Source organism: Dinoponera quadriceps, unplaced genomic scaffold (genome assembly GCF_001313825.1).
Source record: "Dinoponera quadriceps isolate SergipeBrazil2010 unplaced genomic scaffold, ASM131382v1 scaffold3317, whole genome shotgun sequence".
NCBI lineage: Eukaryota > Metazoa > Arthropoda > Insecta > Hymenoptera > Formicidae > Dinoponera > Dinoponera quadriceps.
In genome coordinates, this window is record NW_014557608.1 from 7,424 (window position 1) to 17,463 (window position 10,040).

At 35.2% G+C, this 10,040-nt stretch overlaps 1 protein-coding gene across 4 annotated transcripts in view; it reads left to right on the plus strand.

The window, feature by feature from the left end:
- LOC106749301 (gamma-soluble NSF attachment protein-like) overlaps positions 1-6,581 on the plus strand; it is a 7,775-nt gene extending 1,194 nt beyond the window's left edge. Inside the window, exons 5-8 of one of the 4 annotated variants that reach the window (XM_014628621.1) lie at positions 76-283; positions 370-618; positions 740-1,085; positions 6,372-6,578. In XM_014628621.1, coding sequence (XP_014484107.1) covers positions 76-283; positions 370-618; positions 740-1,085; positions 6,372-6,442 — 874 coding nt within the window. In that variant the 3' untranslated portion in view covers positions 6,443-6,578. Of the gene's footprint in view, positions 1-75; positions 284-369; positions 619-739; positions 1,086-2,310; positions 2,385-4,450; positions 4,483-6,371 lie in introns of those variants that run through there. The other 3 variants (XM_014628622.1, XM_014628623.1, XM_014628624.1) reach the window with 3 other exon arrangements.
- Positions 6,582-10,040: the final 3,459 nt, after the last annotated feature.

The following is a 10,040-nucleotide window of genomic DNA, read 5'->3' on the forward strand; positions in this document are numbered from 1 at the left end:
TATATATATATATATATATAAAATTTAGATTTAGTCGCGATATTTTTCGATAGTACAAAAACGCAATATTTTTAGGTGCATCGAACAGGCTCTGCTCATTAACAAGGAAATGGGAGACTTGTCAAATGTGTCGCAGTTAGCTCACAGCGCTTGTAGCCTCTTTCAGCAACACGGTTCTCCCGAATCAGGTGTAACTACTCTCGACAAGGCAGCTAAGATGTTGGAAAGTACCCAACCAGAGCAAGCTTTGGAGCTCTTTAAACGCGCGGCTGACATAGTCATGGTGAGCAATTACCGCTTTAAACGCAAATAATTTAAAACATAAGAAGTCTTTAGTGCACTCAAATCAACTGTTTCATCTTTTTCAAGGGTGAGGATAGTCCGCGCCATGCGGCCGAATACATGAGCAAGGCGGCAAGACTGCTGGTGAAGCTGCAAAGGTATGACGAAGCGGCAGACGCTATACGTCGAGAGATCGGAATGCATCAGCAGATAAAGCACTGGCAATCCATAGGCAGACTAACTGTGGCGTTGGTGCTGGTGCAACTGGCACGGGATGATCAAGTAGCGGCAGAGAAGGCATTCAAAGAATGGGGCAATTATTGCGAAGCTCCTGAGGTACGGGAGACTCTTGTTAATTTGAACAAACACCACAATTTTTGCGCGATTGCAATTTTCAACTGAGAATTCCATTTCCATGAATTTCTTGATCAACGTAAGCCTCATCCATTGAATTTAGGTGCAAACATTGGAGATGTTGCTGCAAGCATACGACAACGAGGACGCGGATTCAGCTAGGGCAGCGCTAAACAGCCCTTTCATCAAACATATGGACGTGGAATATGCTAAATTGGCGCGAGGTTTATCTCTACCTCAGCAGCAGTACTCTGTCCCGCCTGCTGGAGTAAGGGCGAACGCTGCAGAATCTTATGTTTCTCCTAATGCGTCAAAGGCAATGGGGCAATCTACAGTTGAAGCCGAAGTTAATCATGCAACGGCTAATCAACCGTTGGAAAAGAAGGCTGAGCCGGGGGTTTCTGCACCACCGGTGCAAAAAGCAAATGAGGAAGAAGATGAATACGAAGGTGGCCTATGTTGATCATATTATATATATATATATATTATAGTAATGTCCTCTAATTGGCATGCTTGCAAAATGTACCTGTAATATATGCATGTGTATTGACAATTTATGTATATTGTACGTTTTTCGTCGAAAACACACTGTTGGCTTTGAGAAACAACCCATGTTGTTAACTTTTAAAATATTAATAATTATTTCTCTAATATCATAAGTTTTGATAATTTGACCGTCTTATAGTTTCATCTACTCATTAGCAGCCTTTATATAACTCTTAATTAATAATTAACTAATGTTTCACATGTTTGGACAATTTAAACGATAAGATATGAATGAGAATAAAGATGGAAAGATACACTTAGTTTTTCAGCACCGCTCTAGCGATCGTTATACTGAAGTCTGTTATGATTGCGAGAGTTTACGAGTTAATAAAAACGTACAATTCGAAATCCCTTCCGAAGCGTTGTGTATAACTTTCCAATACATTAATCCTGCATCGTTTCTGTGGAACGTTTTTTTAATAAAAAAAATTTCTCAAAGATTACCAAAACATCGTTCTCATATCTTGATAGAGGTTATGTTCGCTGATTGCATGCAGTACGATACGTTAACGGCACGTTACGAAACGTTAACGGCAAAGAAGTACTCACCAGGAAGAAGTTACACGGGAACAATCACGGAAGTAGCGGGAAAGGTTTTCTTGATCGCAAATCCACAGGCAGTTGCTAAAAAGTACACCTGAAGTTGAGACGAATTTAAACTAATGATGTGACAGTTCACGAATTTAAAATACACGCGGCAAATGGTGGCGTTCAGAGAACACGACTGGCCGAAGCAATATGCTACCGTACAGTTGGTTGACAAAACAATTGTGACATCATAAGGGTGTGTTCTTTTATTTGCAACAGAAGCGGCCCGTTGCATCCGATATATAATTTAGCCGTTTTTTGTATCTAGTTGCGCACAGCAACTGCGGGCTGCGTTAATCTTGACTGCGTTCTTTAATTCGAGTTGCAAACAAAACTGCTCAATTTGTTTACATTTTTTGGCTGCTTCCCCATACGGAGTAACTTGTGTAAGCGCAACTTGCGTCAGCCAATCAAATCGTCTTAATTACCCAATTACTAATTACCACGGCGGATTTGATTGGCTGACGCAAGTTACGCTTACGCAAGTTACGCCGCATAGGGAGGCATCATCAGCATCCCATTCTAAATGATTGCCGATAGAAGACAGATTGAAGCCTGATCGAATGCAAATGCCTCAAGTACGAACACGACTCCTTTGATGTGAAGAAAAGAACACGTTTGATGCAGCTTAGTGTTGGAGACCTTTAGACCATCCAAAACCATAATTGAGAAGAAGAAGGAACATGTTTGATGGATTAAAAGGTTAGACAATCTTAATTAATTGATATAGTACTTTCAATAAATGTAATTAAATATGTATTAATAATGTCTAGATATTGTAATGAATGCTGTAAAAACTAATTGAACAAATTAATTTATTAATCGATTTGTAGATGTAGGAGAATTTTTCTAGGAGAATATTATTGTTCCTAGCTAGTAACTTTAAAAAATGAAATCTTGATGCATCCACGAGATGTATTCAGCTGCATCTGTTCCGAATAAAAGAACGCACTCTTAATCCTCGACCTTCTGCGTGGATAAATTCTGCCGCTGTCAAAATGTGATTGCTGTCGCTGACTGTACTGAACCGTGTAAAGAAGACTCACTTTTTATGTCTTAAATATCGCTCGGCCAGCTCGGATCACTTCACTTTTCGAAGCCACCTGAATTCATAGAGCTTCGTTTGGCTACACGGATATGTTATGCATGTTGTAAACCAGCGGCACATGATGCTTGTTTTCGTGCTTACTGGATAGAAATACTGAGTTCTAATTGGTGCATTTCCAAAAATAGATGACAATATACCAATCAAGACGCAATGTTTCCATCCAGCAAACAATCCAGTACGAAAACAAGCATCGTGTATTGCTGGCTTTAGTGTCGGAGGGACGAGGGACGTCAGTACATCATTGCTTTGCAATATTGCAATTTATAGTTTAAGTTACGTATACTATACTTTGCAATATTGTAATACTCGTATCAAACTATGGATTAGGATTGAGATTGGATTGAAATTTAACCAATCAAGGCAAAATTCACTAAACTCAAATTTAGTGAAATTTAATGAATTCTACACTGATTTGTCAAACTTCAATTCAATCTCCATCTTTAATCCATAGTCTGATACGAGTTTAACGATTAGCGATACGCTGCTCGAGTCGAGTTGAGTCAGCAAATCGAAAACGTCATGAATCTGATACGAATAATGTACCATTACTGAGAACATTAGTCATATGTCTAGTGACATCAATAATGTCGTCACGTAATATTACGAATGACTTTATCACCAATACTTCTGTCGGCAGCTCTCCGACAACCACTTAACAAATTTCACGAAAGAGATGTTATTATGATGGAGACCAACAAAAAAGAAAATACTTAATGTAACACGTGTAACAATTAAAAAGTAGGAACGTATAAAATTTGTTATAATAAAGTAAGTTGTTAGAAAAGTATATCCAGACAGCTCAATGTTCAAAATCGGGACATAAGACGTTTCTTAGACGTCTCAAAAACATTTTAAAGACGTCTTATATTACGACATCTTAAACACGACTTCAAGACGTCTAAAAGATGTCTCATATCCTGATTTTGGACATTTATGCTCTCCAGGTATGTATAATATCCTTAAATACTATGGCTGTAAACGTGAATGTACGAGATACAAAATATTCGCTATCGTAAAACAGTTTAATACCTACGGACAACTTTCACGCACGAATGAAAATAATTTGGTCGACTTATTGGGCTTTCGGGAACATGATATTAAAAATAGGAGCATTGTACAGATCGATAAAAGCTGTAATAATCTGTGCATGGCGGAGCTTGGGACCAAGTCGTCGGGCACGCCAAGCGGTAGTTCCTGGCACCGATTCATCTTCAATGAATTTCTCAGCTCTTTCTCGTCAATCTCAATATTACTTGGAAATTAAGAAAAAGAGGATTGTGGCTAATATTCAAAACGTATATTAACGGTCGTAAATATATATAATTGTGCAAGAGGAAACTCACTAATTTCTCTTTCCTACTCGGTTTATAAAATAAAATTGGGTTTCATTAGTTTAAAATAAGAATTTTCACAGAAAAAAATATCCTTCTAAAAATATTTCAGTCGTTGTTTTCTCCATTGTCGCGCGAAGCGTGGTCCAATTGTACAATTGTTTGCTTACGATGATATTACGATGCTGCAATATTATGGATTTTTGTATGCACGTATGTGTGTCATTATTTATGATTACAGAGAAAACGTTTCGTTAGCGGAAGGAGGTGTCTATCTTGCTGCGGAATACGGTAACTCTGCGTACCGTACCGAGTACGCACATATCTTATATGCTCGTATATTGAAAAGCCTTTATTTACTGAATACAGTTCTTTCGTAAAGGAGATGCAATTTTATTACACTATTTATACATTTTTTATATTTCACAATACAATACATTTTTTATATTTCAATTTCAGTTTCATCATTGCCGGAAAAGAGAGGGGATGCGATTTAATAGAACTTTGAAGTTCTTACGCGATTATAATCCAGATTGGATAGAAAATAATAATAATAGTAATAATAATAATAGTAATAATAATAAGAATAACATTTCCTTTATTAGACTCTAATCATTACATACAGAATCCAAAAATATTATAAGGCGTTATATGTTGAGATTTATCAAAAGACATCCCAGACAGCAGAATGTCCAAAATCGAGACATAAGACGTGTTTTAGAGATCTTAACAATATCTTAAAGACATCTTATATCACATCTTAAATACGATTTCAAGTTATCTAAAAGACGTCTCATGTCCCAATTTTGGACATTTGTGCTGTCTCTGTTGCTATAAACTACAAAATCACGATAACACTAAAATGACGAAAAAGTAATCGAATTATGATCGAATTATGATCGAAAAGTGAATTATTACAATCATTTTCTCATCATTTTGATATCATTCTGATTTTCTGTTCTACCTGAATGTTGCGCGTAATCTCACAATATTTATATATGAAAATCATTTTACATTAGTTGCAAGCCGAACGCAGCAGACGAAATTCCTGTTGTAACAGCCAACCAGAAGCATCAATGGTGCTATAGACGCTTCTGATTGGCTGTCGCAACAAGAGTTGTAATCGATTATGTAATACTAACGTAGAACAATCTTAATACGCGAGGACACGTGAAAGACACGCGAAGCGACATACATAAGATGCAATCCATTAGATGCTGCAAATACTTTGGAATGCCATATAGACCAATCATGGCTTTTCTTTGGGCACTTCAAAGCGCTGCAGCATCTAATGGATCGCATCCTTAATTTCAGACACTTTACTCGCATGATTTTTACAGCAATGACGTCGCCTACGTGGCTCTTCTGAGTATTTATAAACATATGTAAGCACGTTTGACAGTTCCTGTACTCGATATATCGACAAGGAAAGGAATGAATAAGCACGTGGTAGTCAATAACAGGTATATAATCAGCGGCTATTAGCGGCCACTATTGATTTCAGATTACACTCCGATCAATCGTGAGAGAAGAAGTTTCTCGCCGCCGATTCATTAAATTTACGTATACAAAATCCGCAATGTTATCAATCCTTGTTGGCTATCTTTTGAATGCACATCAGCACTTTTCTTTCATATTCGACGTATGCAGTTTCTCCTAGAACTTCATGATGAGATTTTTGAAAGAAAAAGGAGAACTTAACGAATATCTTTTAAATATACGTATAACTTAGTAAATAACCAAATTAGGAATTTTATGCTATTTTGACGCTTTAAAGGACAATTTGTACCTACTTAGATGACTTATAGATACTAATCTTTTACTAAAAAACTTACTTTAACGATATTTTCAGACAGCACAACGTCCAAAATTGAGACGTAAAACATTTTTTAAACGTCTTAAAAATATATATAATATAAAGACGTCTTACACTGTAATGTTTATAACATTGTGTTTACATAGCAATTATTGTTTGCAGCAAAATTATGTTGATGCAAAGGAGATTAAACAAACTAAGATTAGATTATTTTAATAAAAAAAGTGCTACTTTAATTTTTGCATTTTCTCATTTAATTAATATTTTTACTTAATAAGATGAATTTAATTAATAATAATATTAAATAAAATAATAATAATTTAATAAAAAATATGTCTCTTTTTAGTTTCGAGTCTGAAGTGGTTACTCACCCATGACCTAACCGTGATCAGTTTTTCAACACACCAGTATCTTTGAGCATGTATGTCAATCTTTGCGAAAGAAGACCGAAGAATGTATCATGGCGGAAAGTAGTCATTTTCAACAATTCATTTAATGTTTCATTTCAAATTTTTTGTATTTTTGAAATATTACTCCTGATGTGTTATAAGCTTATACCAAGTTTCAATAAAATACTTTAAAGTCTGTGTAACATTAACATTTTTCTGAAAATTTCAACATCCTATATTTCGGAAACTAAGCTGTTTAGGATATATGTTTATATGAGCTATTTTATTTAAAATGAACTAAAGAATCGCCCCCTTGAGTAAAGGCTATATGACTACTTAAGAACATCTTGTACATTCTATATCATTAAAAAAATATATATGTAATAGTATAATGCTAGTATATGTTTAAAACAACGTATGATCAGTTGCCATGTAATGTAATATATGTTGGTGAAACAGTGATGTCATTTTTAGATTTTTAATTACAGGTTATAGTAAATTTCAAAACAGTAATTTTCAAAGTAACTATAAGTTACTTTGAAAAACACATATATTATGAAACTCATAAATTATGAAATAAAACAATTCATTAATTATGAAAGCATTTATGTATATTGTTCTCGTTATCAAAATTTTTTAATTATTTTATTAAAAGTACATTTACATTTATACATTTATAATATTCGATAAATAAATGGAACATCATGGACGAATTCATAAAATATCCTGAAAATACACGAAAATATAATGATATACCATACAATATAGAAAAAATATAATAAAATTCTATTAATTATTAATTAAATTCTATTAATTATTAAATACTATTAATTACTGCCGCCAAGTACTATAAAAACAAGTAAAAATTGACAAATATGTATATCTTCTTAAAAATTTCTTATAAAATCCATCCTACCCTTCATAAATGGAATAATAAATTCCAATATTAATTTATTTCACTAGGTACTGATAACTCATGTGAAACAGTACTGAAATACTGGGCACAACTGCTAATACAGGTTTTAATTATTAGGTGCAGTATTTCACACGAATAATTAATTCCTGAGGAAGACTTCGCAATAATTTATTATTAGAGCTCCGTATTAGATCAGTCATTATTATTGTCGTCATTATCACTTAATTATTTTACTTTATTAGTATCTCTGTAATTTAAGTACTCAAAATCATTCGGCATTAGTGCTAATATTAATAAAATACAGTAATTTATCACTGACTAGTCAATAATGCCACGGAAATCTCTCTCCAAAAATTTGCCGTTCGGAAGGGACGATTAAACTGTAGGTCCCATATGCATGTGTATAATCCACGTGCGCATCCCATGCATATGTGAGAGAAAGGTAAGCCCAGACCTTATTAAGGCTGTTGTGCCATCGAAAGAAAAAAGAAGAAAAGAAGAAAAGTAGTTAATGATACTTTTCTGTAAGAGAAGCTATAAATATCCTCGAAATTTTAATTATTAAATTCATGTAAATATTTAAAACAACCTATTTTGGCGCTAAAAACAACGAAACGGAAATTTAAGATATCATTATGGTCCAAATGGAAGTAAATTATATTATTGAAATTGAATTTCTCTCTTTATTAGAATTTTGCGATCTCAGTTCCTAGTACATTGTAAAACTGAAAGCCTAAAGGCCAAAATTTTTACTCGGATATGCCCCCCCCCCCTCTCTCTTTCTCTCTCTCTCTCTTTTATATACATCACAACTATTACATACGATTAAAACTGCCAGATCATGGGATTTTTGGATTATGATTTATGTGATTTTAGAAATGCAATGATCAGAACACAGTATCTATTCTGTCTGAAACACAAACAAGCCAGCATAAATACAAGTATCGTGTGCCCCAAGTTTTATATTCATGTAGTGTTATATAAGTCGCACACTACATAAATTATGATTCAGAAATCCCACGATCTCGCAGCTCTACATGTGGAACTCTTTGGACTAATTAGTATTTTTGACAAAATAACATGGCCATTCGTACCATGTTTCTCGGGGTCATTAATTGCTGATTGACATATAATACATCGGCATTTAATAGAGGCCGTCGTTATCTTTCACTCAGGAAATCGACATTTTCTACGCAAACATTTTTCTTATGCCAACGGTTTGCCCCTCGAAAAAGGTCTGATTCCAGGTTCTCTCTCTCATAAATTTTCCTGATGATTCTTTTCTAATCGGGAAGGTAAATCGTCTATTACCAGGTGTAGAAGTATGAAACCGGAATTTTTTTGTAAAAATTACTCGTCTGTTGTTTGAAAATGATAAAAAATATTTTATTCAAAATAATGTCCATTGCTATTTATACATTTTTCCCACCTCTCCGGCAGTTTATGAATGCCACGCCAAAAAAACATTTCTTCTTTTGAAGCGAACCAGCTATCGAGCCATTTTCGAACATTTTCATACGAATTGAAGCGTTGTTCAGCGAGAGCGTGTCCCATTGATGCGAATAGATGATAATCGGACGGAGCCAAGTCTGGAGAATAAGCCGCATGCGTTAGTATTTCCCAACTGAACGCCTCGATCGTTTCCCTGACCCGTTTTGCTGTGTGTGATGGGGCATTATCATGGAGCAAAATGACTTTGTGTTGCCTTTTTCCATATTCCGGTCGTTTTTCACGCGATTTAAATCGATCATTTGCTGTTGGTAGCGATCAGTGTTAACGGTTTCACCAGGTTTTAGCAGCTCATAATAGATTACACCCTTCTGATCCCACCAAACACAGAGCATTGTCTTCTTTCCAAAGCGATTGCAGTGGATGTCGATGGTTCGCCTGGATTCACTCATGATTTCTGACGCTTAGGATTCTCAAAATATATACATTTTTCATCACCTGTCATAATACGATGGACTTTCTTTTGTATCTGTCGAGCAGCATTTCACAAGTGGTTTTTCGATTTTCTTGCTGTCTTTCATTCAGTTCATGCGGAACCCATTTTCCCACTTTCTGAATCTTTCCCACGGCTTTCAAACGAATTGAGACAGCTTTCTGCGTCACATTCAATTCATCCGCGAGTTCTTCTTGAGTTTGAGTATCATCTTCATCCAATAAGGCTTGCAATTCGTTGTCTGCGAACTTTTTCGGTGGTTTCCCACGCTCTTCGTTTCTCACGTCAAAATCACCACTTTTGAATTTTTTCAACCACTCGAAACACTGTGTTTTACCAAGAGCATGTTCACCGTAAGCTTCGACAAGCATTCGATGCGCAGCAGTTTTCTTCAAATGATAACAAAAAACCAATGCTGTCCGCAAATCGTAGTTCGTAGGCACAAAACTCAACATGTTTAAGGTTATAGAAATATATACCGGTATACCAGGTGTATGGAACTTGCGTTGTTGTGTGTTGAAAATCTTCGTCAGCTGTTAGAGAGAGATGATGGCGCTGCAGAAGCGGTCTTACGGTCCCTAAACTGATGGCTAGTACCATCTATAGGAAAATTCCGGTTTCATACTTCTACATCTGGTAGTACTATGTGAAATAAAATGTATTCTTGTATATTCCATTACCTTTTGTCGCCTAAAAATATGCTTTCATATACAACGTATGTATTATCAGCCGATTAGAAGCAGTAACACTTTTTTTCAATGAGTTTCG